This window comes from Oncorhynchus tshawytscha, linkage group LG14, assembly GCF_018296145.1.
Source record: "Oncorhynchus tshawytscha isolate Ot180627B linkage group LG14, Otsh_v2.0, whole genome shotgun sequence".
Lineage (NCBI taxonomy): Eukaryota > Metazoa > Chordata > Actinopteri > Salmoniformes > Salmonidae > Oncorhynchus > Oncorhynchus tshawytscha.
The window spans coordinates 32,744,626-32,764,498 of NC_056442.1; the positions used below are offsets into that span (position 1 = coordinate 32,744,626).

The 19,873-nt window shown below is 43.6% G+C and overlaps 1 protein-coding gene across 3 annotated transcripts in view; it reads left to right on the forward strand.

Annotated features, from left to right (window-relative positions):
* LOC112267040 (lissencephaly-1 homolog A) overlaps positions 1-19,873 on the forward strand; it is a 92,418-nt gene that overhangs the window by 57,877 nt on the left and 14,668 nt on the right. For all 3 annotated transcript variants that reach the window (XM_024445047.2, XM_024445046.2, XM_024445049.2), the window contains exons 3-5: positions 10,166-10,250; positions 12,511-12,585; positions 13,100-13,306. In XM_024445047.2, the coding sequence (XP_024300815.1) occupies positions 10,166-10,250; positions 12,511-12,585; positions 13,100-13,306 (367 nt within the window). The remainder of the gene's footprint in view (positions 1-10,165; positions 10,251-12,510; positions 12,586-13,099; positions 13,307-19,873) is intronic.

Here is a 19,873-nt window from a genome sequence, read left to right on the forward strand (position 1 = left end):
ATTACCAACAACGACGAGACGGCCTACAGGGAGGAGGTGAGGGCCCTCGGAGTGTGGTGTCAGGAAAATAACCTCACACTCAACGTCAACAAAACTAAGGCGATGATTGTGGACTTCAGGAAACAGCAGAGGGAACACCCCCATCCACATCGATGGAACAGTAGTGGAGAGGGTAGCAAGTTTTAAGTTCCTCGGCATACACATCACAGACAAACTGAATTGGTCCACTCACACAGACAGCATCGTGAGGAAGGCACAGCAGCGCCTCTTCAACCTCAGGAGGCTGAAGAAATTCGGCTTGTCACCAAAAGCACTCACAAACTTCTACAGATGCACAATCGAGAGCATCCTGGCGGGCTGTATCACCGCCTGGTATGGCAACTGCACCGCCCTCAACCGTAAGGCTCTCCAGAGGGTAGTGAGGTCTGCACAACGCATCACCGGGGGCAAACTACCTGCCCTCCAGGACACCTACACCACCCGATGCTACAGGAAGGCCATAAAGATCATCAAGGACATCAACCACCCGAGCCACTGCCTGTTCACCCCGCTGTCATCCAGAAGGCGAGGTCAGTACAGGTGCATCAAAGCTGGGACTGAGAGACTGAAAAACAGCTTCTATCTCAAGGCCATCAGACTGTTAAACAGCCACCACTAACATTGAGTGGCTACTGCCAACACACTGTCAATGACACTGACTCTACTCCAGCCACTTTAATCATGGGAATTGATGGGAAATGATGTAAATATATCACTAGCCACTTTAAACAATGCTACCTTATATAATGTTACTTACCCTACATTGTTCATCTCATATGCATACGTTGATACTGTACTCTATATCATCGACTGCATCCTTATGTAATACATGTATCACTAGCCACTTTAACTATGCCACTTGGTTTACATACTTATCTCATATGTATATACTGTACTCGATATCGTCTACTGTATCTTGCCTATGCTGCTCTGTACCATCACTCATTCATATATCCTTATGTACATATTCTTTATCCCCTTACACTGTGTATAAGACAGTAGTTTTTTTGGAATTGTTAGTTAGATTACTTGTTCGTTATTACTGCATTGTCGGAACTAGAAGCACAAGCATTTCGCTACACTCGCATTAACATCTGCTAACCATGTGTATGTGACAAATAAAATTTGATTTGATTTGAACCTGTTGGTGTTAGGGGGCAGTATTTTCATTTTTGGGAAAAAATGTTCCCGTTTTAAACGGGATATTTTTTTCAGGAAAAGATGCTAGAATATGCATAGTTTTCGATAGAAAACACTCTAACGTTTCCAAAACTGTAAAGATATTGTCTGTGAGGATAACAGAACTGATGTTGCAGGCGAAAGCCTGAGAGAAATCCAATCCGGAAGTGCCCCAGGTTTTGAAAGCGCTGCGTTCCAATGACTCCCTATATGGCTGTGAATGTACCATCAACGAGCTTACACTTTCTACGTATTCCCCAAGGTGTCTACAGCATTGTGACGTAGTTTTACGCATTTCTGTTGAAGAATAGCCGTATGGGGGTACATTGCGTAAGTGGTCACATGGTGGCTCCGAGAGAGATACTCGCGTAAAGTGCAGAGGTAGCCATTACTCCAATCGGTCCTAGAGAAAAAGGAATTCCCGACGGATATATTATCGAATAGATATTAGAAAAACACCTTGAGGATGGATTCTAAACAACGTTTGCCATGTTTCTGTCGATATTATGGAGCGAATTTGGAAAATAATTTGGCGTTGTGGTGACCACAATTTCCGTGAAGAACAAACGGAGCTGTTTCGCCTACAAAAATAATCTTTTGTGAAAATGAACTTTGGCTATCTACCTGGGAGTCTCGTGAGTGAAAACATCTGAAGTTCATCAAAGGTAAACTATTTAATTTGATTGCTTTTCTGATTTCCGTGACAAGGTTGCTTGCTGCTAGCAAGGCATAATGCTATGCTAGGCTATTATAAACTTACACAAATGCTTGTCTAGCGTTGGCTGTAAAGCATATTTTGAAAATCTGAGATGACAGGGTGATTAACAAAAGGCTAAGCTGTGTTCCAATATATTTCACTTGTGATTTTTATGAATAGGAAGATTTTCTAGGAAAATATATGTCCGTTGCGTTATGCTAATTAGTGTAAGATGATGAAAACGGTCCCATTCTCGGGATGGGGTGTCACTTGAGGTTAATGCAGCTGGTGGCCACACCAGATACTGACTTACTTTTGATCCCCCCTTTTATTCAGGGACAATTTATTCCATGTCTGTGGAACTTGTTCAGTTTGTCTCAGTTGACTTGTTATATTCATACAAATATTTACACATGTTAAGTTTGCTGAAAATAAATGCAGTTCAGTGTCAGGATGTTTCTTTTTTTGCTGAGTTTAGTTTCTGCAACAAGATGGAGTCCTGGTTGGATTTTCCAAAAGGAGGCCGGGTGAGGGCCTTGTATGCGTCTCGAAATTTAGAGGAGCAGTGGTCGAGCGTGATACTCGCTCGTACTGCAATTTAAATGCTGCTAGATTTTAAGTAGAGTTGTTCTCAAATGAGCTTTTGTTAAAATTACCAGCTACAATAAATGCAGCCTCAGGATATATGGTTCCAGTTTGCATACGGCCCAGTGACGTTCCTTGATGGCCGTCTTGGTTTCCGCTTGCGGGGGGGATATACACGGCTGTGACAATAACGAAGGAGAGTTCTCTTGGGAGATAATGCAGTTGTTATTTGACTGAGGATTTCTAGGTCAGGTGAACAAAACAACTTGTTCTTATATGATTTTACAATTACACCATGAGTCGTTAATCATGTAACATACCATACCCTGTCCTTCTTTCCGGAGTGATGTTTATTCCTGTCGGCAGCATGCACTGAATATCCCGTTGGCTTTAATGAATCTGACACCATGTCCCAAGCTAGCCATGTGTCGGTGAAACAGTATGTTTACAATCCCAGATATCTCTTTGGAAATCAACTCTTGTCCTTATTTCGTCGACTTTAACTAGGGACTGGACGTTAGCAAGTAATTTACTCTGAAGCGCTACGTGGTGTGCGTGCATCCGAAGCCTCAATAGGAGACCGCTCCGGCCCCTCTCCTCCGGCACCGTTGTTTTGAGTCGGCCTCTGGAATAATTTCAAACGCTACAGAAGTTTTCATGAAGACCGATTTTCGGGATGTCTCATGGTCTGACAAACACCGCTCTAGCTCTGCCACCTTTCACCGCAGATGCCGAAGAGCAATATCGGTGGATTGAGAAACATATCTCTAGCTGAAATAAACAAATTGGTATTTTTTTATGTTAATTAGATTTCCACAGTGACGCTACCGTTGTAGGCCAAGGGTTAATTGCTGGATGTCTGCAGGTAAGAAGACTGTTAATTGCTGCTGTCTAATGACATAGACATGGGGTCAGTCTCATGGTACGCTATTCTCTACATAGTGCACTGCATTAGGCCAGAGCTCCCTATTCCTCATACCAGAGCACTATGAGACACTGGTCAAAAGTAGTACGCTTAATAGGGAATAGGGAGCTATTTTGGAGTCTGCAGTAGCCCAACCCCACTTATCAGATTCATTGAACTGGACAGAATTCATATGACTGACTTGTCTTTTTCATGGACATTTATGGTTGCCCAGGGATACAACTGTAATGACCCAATCCTTTTATATAATTGGTTCAAACTCCTGAATGTTAGAGGCAACAAGGCCTTTCCTAGACACTCAGAGAACTGTTGAGTACAGTACATACAAGGATCATGGTTAGAGAGGGGGAGAGAGAATATGGGCACATGCTTTGTTATAGAAATGTCTTAAAAGCTTCCCGCTCCCTTGGTTTTCTCTTTCCCTCCCCCTCCCCCTCTGTGGGCAGAGTAACTCCTGTGCCTTACAATAGTGCTGCTCTTCCATGGCTTCCACATGGTTGATCATGGCTTCGTGATCTTAACCGCTCTACTAAGCCATGTATCCCTCCAACTCAGAGCAGGCAAGCACCAGACACTGGGCTGTAAAGAGTCCCATTCTTTGCCCAAGGACAGCGATGGGAAAGTAATAAAGAAACCCACCACTTCTTCTTGCGAGCGCTCTCACATTGCTTTTATTCTATTGTCTATTTATTGCATGTTTATCTCTCTTTCGGTAATGTCTTTCTCTGCCTGCCAGTCAGTGGCCGTGTCTTTTTATAACTGTACTGAGCCTGGTCCTCCACCCTGTTTGTTTCTACTGAGGTTATCATTTCACAGGCCAGAGAGAGAAGCACTGTAACACTGAGCCAGAACAAGCCCAGGTTGTGATATCATGCTCTATATACAGCAGCAGGCAGGCAGCGCAGAGCAACTCATAAACATTGAGCCTATTCAGAGTTAAGGTCTACCACATAGAAGCCTTAATACGCCAATACCACACTTGGGTTCAAATAACATGGTATTATCTTTCAAATACTTTAGCTGCACGTCATTGAACTTGCCTGGTGCAATGGAATAGTCCTAAAAGTGCAAATTCCACACAATTTGTAATCCAGGCAGTAAAGAAAACAAATACTAGCTACCTTTTTTAAAACCAGGTCTGCAGGGTATACCTACACACACAACCAGCATATACGATCAAAGACTTGACCTACATACAAATGGATATAAAATTCTAAAAGGAATAGAATTCTATATGTGACACGGTTCCTCAGAGTTCAGACATTGCTTAAAACATTTAATGATACAGGCTAGTGTTGAAATATTCAGCAGGTCTATACATCTTGTCTACGGCTGTGATGTCAAGTGTACTTGAGAAACCTTGTTAGAGAGATGGTGGCGAAGCAGAAAAGCTGGTTTTATAGCCTGGATTGATTGACCAGTAAGAAGATGGCTAAGTAGCCCATGGCTTGGTAATGATTGGCACAATCAAGACTGAGTGAGTGTATACTGAAATGTGTGCATGTCTTTGACTCTATGGGCTGTTGTAGGGTGTAAGACTAGGCAATATGTAACAAGTTTCTCTGAGTTGGAAGGCTAATTTAGGATCCGGTCCCCCCTGTCCATGTAATATTATTCATTATGATCTAAAAGACAAAACTGATTCTATATCAGCAATCCTACTCAGATGCTTGATACTTGCTGCACCAGGTCTGTCGCGCTTTGCCTTCCTTCTAAATTAATTTCATAGTGAATTTAGGGGCGGTAGGTAGCCTAGTGGGTAGAGCATTGGGCCATAACTGAAAGGTTGCTAGATCGAATCGCCGAGCTGACAAGGTAAAAATCTGTTGTTCTGCCGTGAACAAGGCAGTTAATCCACTGTACCTAGGCTGTCATTGTAAATAAGAATTTGTTCTTAACTGACTTGTCTAGTTAATTCAAGGTTAAATAAAATAAATAGTGCAGTGTGAAAGCTGTGCAGCGTGGCTGCTCTGGGGCGGGGCTCTTGAAGCAGGCGTGTGTGGTGCGGAGCTAGCTCAACAGGACGTGAAGTGATCAACACGCTGGCTGGCTGGCTGGCAACAGGCTTGCGCTGTATGAGCTAATGCAGCATCTCCTTGCTCTGTTTGTTGTATATTCTTCATGGAACCGCTCTCACTGTCTCTGCCATTTGAATAGCAGCATTTCACCCTCTGCTGCATTCAGCCTATGTTTAGGGTTGTTATACGTTTTGTCTACGCTCCCATTGGAGCAATAGCTGGTGAAATCCTTGTTAGAGGAGTTTCTCATGATCATGTCATTTTTAAAAAAAATATTTTTTATAAAAGGGTGGGGTTGGGTATTGGCTGTCTAAGTAAGCAGCATGACGTAATCTATTTGCCAACCACTGTTTTTGTGTGTGTGTGTTGAATTGGTAAACAACAGTTTGTAGATACTGCATGTACTCTGAGCGTGGATGTCTTTTGTTACCTCTGGCCATGGCGGCCCACTCACTGATACCGACCAACCACACACGGTTTCCTCTCACTGTGGGCTGGTAGCCATGGAGACCAGCGTGCTTGCGCTCTGTTAGTCCTCTTCCCATTTCTCTCTCCCACCCTCTCCCTTTTCTTTTTCCCCTCTGTTTTCTCTTCCTCCTTTTTATCTCCCTCTTTTGCCCCTTCTCTCTCGTCTGTTCTTGCCGCATAGTGAATTTGGTATATGTTTTTTAATATAATCCCATCCCCCCCCACCCAGAGGTCGAGCCAGGGTAAGGACGGAAAAGCTTGGATGTCAACAGTCCGACACTGCAGTACTTCAGCATCTTGATTTGACTGATGCCGATACAAGAATGCTTTTGTCCTTCCCAGTCTCTGTTGCTCTTATTGATACATCTTGTTCCTAGCTGAGGTAGAATAATGAATTGGCCCCCATCTTCCCTTGTATGGAGGATGGGGGTCAGATATTTCACCGGATGTAAAAATGTGAAGCCTCCGCTTGGCGTTTCCACTCACTACCATTGGCCAGGAGAAGATGGAACGAGATGCATTTTGGCTGATCATCTGTAAATGTTCTTACAGATGAAACATTTTGATCTCAATCCCAAAACTAGAATCCAGAGTGGGAAAAAAAAATAAGGCTTGTTTAAAGGAGTGCCATGGCAAATTAATGTTAGAACGTGCCAATTTCATTTCGCTAGCTCGTGCTTGGCTCTGCTCACCTTGCTTGCTCTGCCCACTATCAATAATTTGTTCCCATTTGAACTGACAGGCTGTGATCAATCGTGGCTTAGTTTTACCAATCCTTGGTGGTACTGTAAGCGTTTAATGAATCTGAAATGAGAAATGGGGTGATGTCTCTCTTGCTTGGCTCTGGAAACCCTTGTGCAGGGTTTTGTGCTTTTCTGGAGGACAGAACAGGCTGTAGCTGGTTTGGGTTGTACACAGATATATTAAAAGAACATGACACCAAGGATCTTTTTGTTTTGCCCGTCTCAGCTGAGAGGCCCACAGTGTACCATTGTCTGCTGCGGCAAGCAGCCCCAGAGTAAGACTGACTGTTCTGTTGCAGCCCAGGATAACACTAGTACATACGCACAACCAATATGCTTCAGGGGTTTCTGTCTCTGTCTGCTGGGCCTGGGTGGAGCTAGGGAAACACGGTACACACAGTCACAACACACACCCTTTTAACTCTTTTACACAACACACTAACCTCCTCACCAGACCTGCAGCAGGCTGTCACATGACCGATAACCTCCTGCTGACCTTCAGTTGTAATCACACTGCTATTGTCATCTGGGAGTAGGCAGGGATACAGGAGGGGTGGAAGGGGAATAGGAGGAGGGGAGGGCAGGGTGGTACATGGGGCACAGGGTGCAGTCAGGCTGAAAGGCCAGCTACATGCTGTCCTGACAGACTGTCAAACTTACACACACACACCACTTTAAAGCCAGCCAGCCTCTGTGTCTGCCAAGCCCAACATCTTTATTTAAAATTATTTTTTGGTCAATTTTCTCAGGTGAATAGCCTTGCCCAATGCCCCCACACACACCCAGACCATACAACGCTGTGAGTAAGCCCTCCTTGAACTTTGACACCTATTATCGATCTATCGAACCTTACTACTTAAACTCACATTCTGTTCTCACTGTAAATTCATTCCATTCAGACCAGGGTTTCCGTTAGCCAGTAATAGCTGGCGTCAGAGAAGAAGAAAAGAAAAAATCCCTTTGCAAAATAATGCTTTTTTTTTTAGGCAATTCAGTCATTAGGCTATTCACCAGTTGCTGTAAATTTGACTGGCCATGCTTATGTCGAAGTTACTTTGTATAATTTAATGGAATTAAATTGTCTTGTGTACAGTATATTTGTTTTAATCACATGCGTAGAGCGTACAGATACAGAGCCTTTGAATGGACAATCTGTCAGACAGACTGCAGTATCTTTCACTGCTTTCGCGGCAGCTGGGGACTCTGTAGAAATGAGGTCAAATCATGACGTCTGTGATCTTCAGGTCGGAAAGTCGGAGCTCTAGAAAGAAGCCGGAGTTCCCGAGTTGGATGACTGTTCAAAACAATTTTTCCCAGTCGGAGCTATGTTTAAAAAAATAAATAATAATCATGTCTCGACTGCACAGAAGTCGGAAGTCTGATATTCCTGTGGTCCCAGTTGTTTTGTAAGAGATCAAACGGCAATGGAAGGCAGGCTTCATCAGTGCATCACACCATTTTGCAATGAACTGGAGGCAGTATTCATTTAAAAAAAGGGGTGTGTGGACACCCCTTCAAATTACTAGATTCAGCTATTTCAGCCACACCCGTTGCTGACAGGTGTATAAAATCAAGCACACAGCAATGCGTTCTCCGTAGACAAACGTTGGCAGTAGAATGTCCTTATTGAAGAGCTTAGTGACTTTCAACGTGGCACCGTTATAGGATGTCACCTTTCCGAAAAGTCAGTTTGTCCATCTTCTGCCATGTCGAAAGCTTTGAAGTGGAAACGTCTAGGAGCAACAACTGCTTAGCCACGAAGTGGTAGGCCACACAAGCTCACAAAACGGGACTGCTGAAGTGAGTAGCGCTTAAAAATCGTCTGTCCTCATTTGCAACACTCACTACTGAGTTCCCAAACTGCCTCTGGAAGCAACGTCAGCACAAGAACTGTTCGTCGGTAGCTTCATGAAATGGGTTTCCGTGGCCCAGAAGCCTCACAGAAGCCTTAGATCACCATGCGCAATGCAAAGCGTCAGCTGGTGTGGTGTAAAGCTTGTTGTCATTGGAGTAGTGGAAACCCGTTCTCTGGAGTGATTTATGGCGCTTGACCTCTGGTAGTCCGACAGACGAATCTGGGTTTGGGGGATGTCAGGAGAACGCTACCTGCCCTAATGCATAGTGGAGCTGTTTTTAATGGTTCGGACTAGGCCCCTTAGTCGCAGTGAAGGGAATTCTTAACACTACAGCCTAGTGACATTCTAGACGATTCTGTACTTCAAACTTTGTGGCATGGGAAAAGCCCATTCCTGTTTCAGCATGACAATGCCCTGTCTACAAAGTGAGGTCCCTACATAAATGGTTTGTCGAGATCAATGTGGAAGAGCTTGACTGATCTGCACAGACCCCAACCTCATTGAACACCTTTGGGATGAATTAGAATGCTGACTGCAAGCTAGGCCTAATCGCCCAACATCAGTGCCCGACCTCACTAGTGCTCTTGTGGCTGAATGGAAGGAAGTCCCCGCAGCAATGTTCCAACATCTAGTGGAAAGCCTGCCCAGAAGAGGGGAGGCTGTTATAGCAGCAAACGGGGGACCAACTCCATATTTTAATGCCCATGATTTTGAATGAGATGTTCGACTAGCAGGTGTCCCAAATACCTTTGGTAGTGTATGTAATTATTTGAGACCTAAACATTTTAATACATATTGAGGCATGTCTTACCTTGCTTCAAAGCAGCCTATTAGAGCTCCCTTTTTACTTCTTCAATGGATATTTTCATATCGGTCACATGAAACCGCTTGCATGTGCCGTGCACTTTGACAACTGTTTTCCCACTAATTGCATTATGAAACAAACCATTTGTGTGTGGCCTTCAGCCTTGTGCACGTTGCACCCAATGCATGTCAATAAATTGAAAATGTTGCCGGTCTAATGTCCTGCTCCACATTTCCTTAACGGAAACCCTGGTTCAGACAACCGTTTCAGCTGAATGACTTTTAGCACTGAAATAACCTAGCCCTGGGTGGGTAAATTTAGCCTCAGCCGTGGCTTTAGTTCCAGGTTGCACCCACAGGTCAGTTACGTGTGTGTATTGGCCCAACCCTGAACAGAGGAAGAGTCACACAGTGAAATGACTGCCTGACTTCTCTCTGTCTGGTTTATCTCCATCTCATACCGCTAGCTCATCTTTCACTTCTCGTCTAATATAAAGATTTATATAGAATAGCTGTGTGTGCGCACTATGCAGTTGTTTCTGTGGTGTACAGTAGGCTAGTTTTAATTTTCTCTCTACTCTGTGGGGAGTGATTCCTCCATTATTTGCCCAGAGCAACAAGATCTCATTATCGACAGCAGACAGCAGTGCAATCTGTGCCAAATTGGTCTGTGCGTGTGATTTTTCTATAATGCATGTCAAACAAAAGACCAATGCAATTTACATGTTACTCAGACATGCTTATTTAATATATTTGTTTTACCTGTAGTCACATCCCTGACTCTAAATAAACTGACTCTAATCTCTACTGCTTTTAACAAGTTAACTAATTGCTGTTTTGTCCTATTGCAGAAATCGAGCGATAGCTGATTATCTTCGTTCCAATGGATATGAAGAGGCTTATTCAACTTTCAAGAAGGAGGCAGAATTAGACATGGTGAGTAATGATGGAACACATTACACACACTATCAATCAAGCCTATTTACCCAAACAATACGGCTTTGACTTCCACTTTATTCCCCCTTTTAATTGACGCAGACGTGTGACTGAATCCATATGAGCCCGATTAAGGTGCTTTACAGCCATGATTATAGGTAGTCTCGCTCTCACACACACACACGACACTGCAGTCAGGGTTGTGGAACAGAAGCTGAAGATAACCTCTCTCCCTGTCTTCCCAGCTGTGCTCTATCAGAGCTAATGTAACTGCAGGTAGTTAGCAGCTAAAGCCCCGAATGAAAGACCCCTTTGTTCATTGCATAAATTCAATCTCTCAAACAAGACAAAACAAGGAGCAAAGACGACGTGTGGCAGGTTAACATGTAAATGCTCCCTCTGCCTCTTTCTCCAAGTCTTTGTCATTACCCCTCTATTTGTATAGCACAGATGGGAGAGGTGTTCAGTCCTTCCTTCTCCCTAGTTAGTGGAAACAGCCTGAATAATATATGATTACTATGGACGGAGAAGCTCCTCTGATGCGTCTGACACCACACGCACGCACTTTGAAAGGATTGTGTTAAAAGCCTGCCCTAATGATGCTGGCAATTCCATTAACAGCCTTCCATTGCCTTAATCTAGTCTATTCATTATCTGTTAAATGAGGAGGCTATGCCAATGGAGAATGAAGGCATTTCCCCTAATGCTACATTTACACAGCCTTTGTCTCGAGTTTCTTTTAAGACCTCCTAAAATAATGTAATGCGGTATCTAGGTGAGCAGAGTGGTGTTGAAGATGGCATACTAAACAGCATGCCACACCTTGCGTCTGGCACGGCCCGCACGCACGTGCGCACACATACACCCTACTGATAGACTGGCAGACCACAGTGATAAGGAGGTGTGTGTGTGTGTGTGGAGCACTGACTGACTTTGTGTTAAGCCATCGGCAGATGGCAGATCACATTTCTCTCTCTTCACAGGCACAGTGCCACGACTCCTTTCATCCCTCCATCCCCATCACCTCTCCTCCTCCACCTTATCACTCTAAGCGCTGAGTGAGGCAGCTGTTCTCTTGTACACCTCTGCTATTTCTTCCAAGGAGCAGCAGCAGCTCAGCTTCAGTACACACACCTGCCCTCTGTGCCTGCAGCACTACTTCACACATCCACATTTTCTCTTCTCCTAAGGGGGGAAAGAAATGGGTTAAATCTACCACAAAGCAACAATATAATTCCCTCACTGAAACTGGCTAGCCTGTCAAGCTGGTGACCTGGAATAGTACTTTACTGAATCACCAGAGAAGAGGGGTTGTACTACCCCTATCCCAACGCACCTATCTCCCTCTTGGCTCTTTCATCGTCTCCCATTAGTAACACCACATGAAGAGACAATGGAAATACGTATCAACTCTACTCAAACACCATCCCTTACCCCTTTGAGTTTTTAGAGTTTAATAGCCATATTAACAGGGTTACAGATGTAATTACAGGGTACAGTGAAATATGACCCTGATCACTGTGACTGGATCTATTTAGCATGCTGTGGAGGCAGAGGCAAGTGTGGGGCTCAGCTGCAGGTGACTTAACTCGACCTCACCCTGGCCCGTTGGCACCCCCAACTTAAACAAGAGCTGGGGGTCTCTGTCTCGTCTCCACACATACCAACCACTTTGTCCTTTTCTGCCATCCCTGAATAAAACATGTAGGCTAGTTTTTAGGCAACATGATAGTCTTGATTTTGGCTAGTACCCGTAACAGGTTTCACTTAAGTTCGCCTTACTCCATACCCTAGCCATTCTGTAAACACGTACCAGAAGTCCCTCCTTTGCCCTTTAGAAAAATGGCCTCCACACCCTTGTTGCTAGTTTTTTTCTACAGGTGGAAGCTGCTCTCTGCCAGGCTCCCTGAAGTTAATTTTCCTCCCCAGTGTACGGTTTGTTAGGGCATAAACTCTTGTCTGCAGGAGATTAGCTTGTGTGAGGGGGATTAAGAATGTCTCCATGTGTATGTGTTTACAATTAGCCTCAAGGCTGACTATGTTTGGGTGTAGGGATGTAAATCCCATTCCTTATTACTGCGCTCTCGCTCGCGCACACTACTGTTCCCGAAGACTCTGTCTGCAATCTCAGCTGCCCCCCAGGCAGACCCATAGGCCCCACTGATTAGGCCTAAGCTAAGTTCTGTGCTAGATTGTGTGTTTCTGTGTGCGTGCAGTGTTCTTTTCCAAAAAAATATAATCTCTTTTTTTCCCCAACCAGAATGAAGAATTGGATAAGAAGTACGCTGGCCTTTTGGAAAAGAAATGGACCTCAGTCATCAGATTACAAAAGAAGGTTTGTTTTGTTTCAGGTGATGCTTTTGTAGCTGGGGATTGTGTCTCCTAGTCTTGGCCCATGACTGCGGCGGAACGTCATCTGAGCCGATACTCACTATACACAGCGTATTAAAAAGGTTACACAACAAAGAGTTTAATGTGTTAACCTAATGCCCTTAAGATATGAGATCGTTTGATATGGGTGGCTTTGATGTGCTTACTTAGCAGTACACTGAAGAAGCCAGCAGAGATTTCCATGTATCATCAGCATTAGCAAGCTTATATTAGATGTTTTTGCTCACTTTTACAGATTATACATGTACTGTATTCCAAAATGGAGGTTTTCCAAGCGTCTCAAAGTGCTTTACGTTGTAAGGGCTAAACTCACCTCATCCACCACCAATATGTATTTCCCACCAGATGAAGCGCGGCAGCTATTTTGTGCCAGAAATGTCTAATTTCCTTCTTTGTTACCGCATATCCTATTGTGACTGTATTACAATGTTCTCTACATATGCCCCCTAACCCCCAAGGTGATGGAGCTGGAGTCAAAGCTGAACGAGGCTAAGGAGGAGATAACCTTGGGTGGGCCAATAGCCCAGAAGCGTGACCCCAAAGAGTGGATACCTCGCCCGCCGGAGAAGTACGCGCTGAGCGGCCATCGTTCCCCCGTCACACGTGTCATCTTTCACCCAGTCTTCAGTGTCATGGTGTCTGCCTCCGAGGACGCCACAATAAAGGTCAGTAGAATATAAGAACCATCATAAACAACAAGCATTTACTCTGTTATTCTCCAGGGAAACAATTAAACAATGTACAAACAACGTGATGCACTTAAATGGGATGCAAGCAAACCGCCCCAAACAACTTCCCCAACACTGTGCTGGCAAGTTATTTTATCCACTTGTATGGGAGTTGACAGTGGTATGTATAACTGCAACCAATAAGGCCTGGGTTTGAGTCCCTTTTCAGTAAAGGTCAACTGCAGAGCTGTGTACCAACCATTGAACTACATCATCTTTAACCAATTCATGTCCTTGTACAATTTCAAAACGTGCCACTGAACCAATTATATTTGGTGTAAAAGCATAAAATTGGGTGTCAACATATGTTGAGTGAAAATATAAACAGAACAGGTAAAGTGCTGGTCCCATGTTTCATGAGCTGAAATAAAAGATCCTGGAATTGTTCCATGCTCACAAAAAGCTTTTTCTCTCATTCTGTGCACAAATTTGTTAACATCTCTGTTAGTGAGCATTTTCCTTTGCCAAGGTAATCCATCCACCTGATAGGTGTGGCATATGAAGAAGCTGATTAAACAGCATGATCATTACACAGATGCACCTTGTGCTGGGGACAATAAAAGGCCACTCTAAAATGTGCAATGTCACAGATGTTTTAAGGGAGTGTGCAATTGGCATGCTGACTGCAACCATGTCCACCAGAGTTTGCCAGATAATGTAATGTTCATTTATTTACCATAAGCTGCCTCCAACGTCGATTTTGAGAATTTGGCAGTATGTCCAACCGGCCTCGCGACCGTAAACCACGTTTAACTACTCCAGCACTTCCACATCCTTCTTCTTTACCTGTGGAATACTCTTAAACCAGCCAACTGGACAGCTGATGAAGCTGTGGGTTTGCACAACCCACAAATTTCTGCACAAACTCCCAGAAACCTTCTCGGGAAGCTCATCTGCATGCTTGTCAGGGTTTTGACCTTGACTGCAGTTTGGCGTTGTAACTGACTTCAGTGGGTAAATGCTCACGTTCGATGGCCACTGGCACGCTGGAGAAGTGTGCTTTTTAGGGATGAATCCCAGTATCAACTGTTGTGGGCAGATGGTGGTGTGTGGGCAAGCGATTTGCCAATGTCAACATTGTGAATAGAGTGCCCCATGGTGGCGGTGGGGTCATTGGATGGGCAGGCATAAGCTATGGACAACGAACACAATTGCATTTACCGATGGCAATTTGAATGCACAGAGATACCATGATGAAATCCTGAGGCCCATTGTCATGCTGTTCATCTGCCGCCATCCCCTCATGTTTCAGCATGATAATGCACAGTCCCATGTCGCAAGGATCTGTACACAATTCCTGCAAGCTGAAAATGTCACCAGACGTGTCATGCATTGAGCATGTTTGGGATTCTCTGGATTGACGGCGTGTATGACGGCGTGTTCCAGTTGCCGCCAATATCCAGCAACTTCGCACCGCCATTGAGGAGTGGGACAACATTCCACAGGCCACAATCAACAGCCTGATAAATGCTATCCAAAGGGGATGTGTCACGTTGCATTAGGCAAATGGTAGTCCCACCAAATACTGACTGGTTTTCAGATCCACACCCCTACCTTTAAAAAAAAAAAGATGTGACCAACAGATTCAGATCTGTATTACTGGTCATGTGAAACCCGTAGATTATAGCCTACTGAATTTATTTCATTTGACAGATTTTCCTTATGAACTGTAACTCAGTAAATTGTTGCATTTATATTTTTGTTCAGTGTAGTTGGTGCAAGTTTGAGTTTATTTTATTTCTACAGGGGCAGTGCATATTAATCAACGTTTCAGTAAAAGTGTCGGTTTTAGCCAGCCGGCTAATTTTCAACCGCAGTCCCTGGGCAGGTTATTAAAAACAATTACAATATAGACAATCATTGAGCACATGCAGAGCAACAGGACAAGCAAGACATAGCATACAGACAGCTCAACATAGGACAAGCAAGACGTAGCATACAGACAGAGCAACATAGGACAAGCAAGACGTAGAACAAAAAGCAGTAAGACAAAATTCATAAAAGCAACAAAGTGTTTCCACACCTCACAAGCTACAGACAACATGGAAAGTGGCAATACACAGCTAGGGATCATGATCAGAAATCTGATTGACCTTTAGCCATGTATTCATACATTTTGTGAAAGTGTGATAGGTGGTGCAGTTGTGTGTCTGATGGCAGTGTATTCCAGATATGGGAAGCTCTCACAGAGAAAGCGGATTTACTAAAGGTGCTTATCCTTAAGGGAACTATACAGTCACCTCTCATGGCAGACCTTGTGGATCTGCTGCCATATGTTTGGGTTTTCCATTTTATAAAAATACTGAGTGGAGGGGGAGCCAGGCCATTTAGGATCTTGAATCTTGTGTATTGCACAAGATTTTCCCAACTCAGGAGTAGAGGTAGACCGATTTTATGATTTTTTTTCAACAACAATACCGATTTATTGGAGGACCATAAAAGCCGATACCGATTAATCAGCCGTTTATTTTAATTTTAAATATATTTTATTTTTTAAATGTATTTATTTGTAATAATGACAATTACAACAATACTGAATGAACACTTATTTTAACTTAATATAATACATCAATAAAATCAATTTAGCCTCAAGTAAATGAAACATGTTCAATTTGGTTTAAATAATGCAAAAACAATGTGTTGGAGAAGAAAGTAAAAGTGCAATATGTGCCATGTAAGAAAGCTAATGGTTCTGTTCCTTGCTCAGAACATGAGAACATATGAAAGCTTGTGGTTCCTTTTAACACGAGTCTTCAATATTCCCAGGTAAGAAGTTTTAGGTTGCAGTTATTATAGGACTATTTCTCTCTATACCACTTGTATTTCATTAACCTTTGACTATTGGATGTTCTTATAGGCACTTTAGTATTGCCAGTGTAACAGTATAGCTTCCGTCTCTCTCCTCGGTCCTCTCTGGGCTCGAACCAGCAACACAATGACAATTACCACCGCTCAATCAGATACTTGTATGCTCAGTCAGAATATATGCAACGCAGGACACGCTAGATAATATCTAGTAATATCATCAACCATGTGTAGTTAACTAGTGATTATGATTGTTTTTTATAAGATAAGTTTAATGCTAGCTAGCAACTTACGCCCACATCATAGCTAAGAGTGTACTTAGGCCACATAGATAATGACAATATTACAGTATCGATCATTGTCAATCTAATTTGGGGTTTTGAGAATGTTGAGACACTAAATTACACTTGAGTTACATTTCAGAATTAAATTGTTTAAAAGCATATAGTATTACTTGACCTGTTCTTAACCCAAATATGCCAAATACAGTGCATTCAGGAAAGTATAAGTTATAACCTTTATTCTAAAAAATGTTTTGTTTTATTTTTTTATTCCTCATTAATCTACACACAATGCCCCATAATGACAAAGCAAAAAAAACATTTTTAGAAATGTTTGCGAATCAAACATTTAAAAATAACATGTATTCAGACCCTTTACTCAACTTTCTTGAAGCACCTTTGGCAGCAATTACAGCCATGAGTCGTCTTGGGGATGACGCTACAAGCTTGGCACACCTGTATTTGGGGAGTTTCTCACATTCTTCTCTGCAGATCTTCAGGTTGGATGGGGAGCGTTGCTGCTCAGATATTACCAGGTCTCCAGAGGTGTTTGATCAAATTCAAGTATGGGCTTTGGCTAGGCCAAAAGGACATTCAGAGACTTGTACTGAAGCCACTCCTGCATTGCCTTGGCTGTGTGCTTAGGGTCTTTTTCTTGTTGCGAGGTGCACCTTCCCCAGTCTGAGGTCCTGAGCACTCTGGAGCAGATTTTTAATGAAGGATATCTCTGTACCTTGCTCTGTTCATCCTTCACTTGATCCTGACTGGTCTACCAGTCCCTGCCACTGAAAAACATCCCCACAGCATGATGCTTTACTGTTGGGATGGTGCCAGGTTTCTTCCAGATGTGACGCTTGGCATTCAGGCCAGAGGTTCAATCTTGCTTTCATCAAACCAGATAATCTTGTTTCTCATGGTCAGTCCTTTAGGTGCCTTTTGGCAAACTCCAAGTTGGCTGTCATGCCTTTTTACTGAGGAGTGGCTTCCATCTTGCCACTCTACCATAAAGGCCCGATTTTGGTAGAGTGCTGCAGAGATGGTTGTTCTCCCATCTCTGCAGAGGAACTCTGGAGTGACCATCGGGATCTTGGTCACCTCCCTGACCAAGGCCTTCCTCCCCTGATTGCGCAGTTTGGCCGGGCGGCCAGCTCTAGGAAGTCTTGGTGGTTCCAAACTTCTTCCATTAAGAATAATGACCACTGTTTTTGGGGACCTTCAATGCTGTTGAAATATTTTGAAAGATGGAGTACGCTGTAGCAGGCCTCATTCTCTATTGACTTGCATTGGATTTGCTTAGCTGTATAATATGCTCTAGGCATGTGTGGATTTCTTTTAGATATTTTTTTACGAAACGCAGAGGAGAGATGCTCATAAAACAATAGTGTTTGCTTTTAGCTGCGTTCCCAAAGCGATTAGCTCTGCTTCCTTGTTGTTCATTCAGCCTGTGTGCCAGCCTGGCACCGCATCAGCACTACCTAATACCTACCACACTTGCCCGCGAGCTTTCTCTCGCTTGCGTTCTCCTTTTATCAGGACACGCCCTACAGCAACCCCCCCTATCGATTTGACATCCATAAATTGCTATTTTTAAGTGCATTAATACAGGCAGTATAATAATGACCCTGGTTTGTCTGCCATGCTGTTTTTACAGTGTCTGGTCTGCTGCGCTACCACAGCGAGCTACCTCTGTATCTTTTATTCATGTGGAATCAGTCGCCTGTTCTCTATTTTGCCACAGTCCCTCCAGGGGCCTTCACCACCACCTCCCCCCTTCCTTTACTCCTGTTATTTTATCTTTCGCTTGTGTGCTGGCCCCCCTGCCACCACCATCCAGCCATCCCAGAGCAGGCACAGTCAGGCTCCAAATCTCCCAATCTGCCCTCTTATGCCTCTTCTTTCCTAGCCTGGCTCGCTTCACTCTGTGCCCTACTTTCCCTCCAGACCTTGCTGTTAAATCTTTAACTGGGGAGCTGAACGTAAGAGCTCTGCACACTGATATTCTCTCTTTGACATTCCAGTAAGGCTGTTGGTTTGCCTGCAGTCTGAAACTAGTCTTTTTTTTTTTTTTACATATTACCGTCCTTGAGCTCGCCACCTTGGCCGTATGTAAATCAGCAGGTTTTGTGAGCAGTGAGTCTTCTCTACTTCCTTTGCTCTGTATGTCTCGCATTCCCTTTCTCTGCATGGTGATAAGAAGCCCTGTCCCTCACACTAAACTAGGCCAAACAGCTTGAGGTTGAGTGTCAGGTTAACTGCTGCTTATGGCAAGAAAGACCCTGCGGAGGCCTTCAGCGCAGACTGGACCACATTATTTTAAAGTGACTATTTTAGTGTCCTCTCAAGTAGGCCTATATTAATTATTGGTTTGATCTTTAAATTGGATGTAGCTTATTTTTAGTTGGTCAATGGAAAGAGTTAACGTTAGTCTCTCTCTCTCTTAGAGCCACATCGTTCAAAGTGGCGTACATTCATTTTATGGTTTATCTCATGCTGTTAGTACATAAACAGTTTATTTTCAGGTTAGCCTCCCTTGACCTCTGACCTTATTACCTAATGACATTGTGCAGTTTCATCTATACTGCAGCTTACTGAGCTAACAGGATACGTTGGTCTGCAGAAGAAAATACCATAAAAGCTGTAATAAATTGCACCACTATGTTTCACTAGCCCGCTATTTGCATAGGTAACAAGCTCAGCACTGATGGGTTTGGTGGCAGAAGCACAAGCTCTGCAGACTAAGTGATGGTCTTGGTGGTACTGGCAGACATAACAACACGCCATACTGGGGTGGATTTTGTGGTAGACTAGACTCAAAACGGGCGGGGGCGGGTGGAGAAAGCCCAAATGAGGCAGAAGGAGGGGGCTTCTGTCAGTTTTCCCAAGTCCAGCCCCCCCCCCAAATGCTCAGTGATGGAGGAAAAGCTTATCCCCACAGTGCCTGCCTGTCTGGAAACACAGGGTAATGTGATACCCATCATGTTTTAGATGCAGCCAAACTAGTGTTTGTTGTTGACCCTGCTATTTAAGACCCAAATCCCACGGTCAATATCAACACAATCACAATAGACATTTATTCAACCACCCTAGGCTTATTCCTTTCTCTCACTATCCCAATATGGGGATATTTGAATTTATATGCTTCACAGACAAATGTATTCTTCTAAAAACAGTAACTTAATCAGATCAAGGTTTTGAACGTTGAATATGTATGGGGTTTGTATGGGTGTTTGCATGTCGACACGCCGTCTGGCTTGTAGGCTCGTCATTCTGTGCTATTGGAGCTCTAGAGACGAACCTCAGACAGTGAACTGTAGGTATTTAATGTATAGAGAAGTGTTTCTGGCACCTCACCCAGGATGTATTGGTTCTCTTGTGATATGACATTAATGATATTCTACTGCATTTTATGGATCTATCC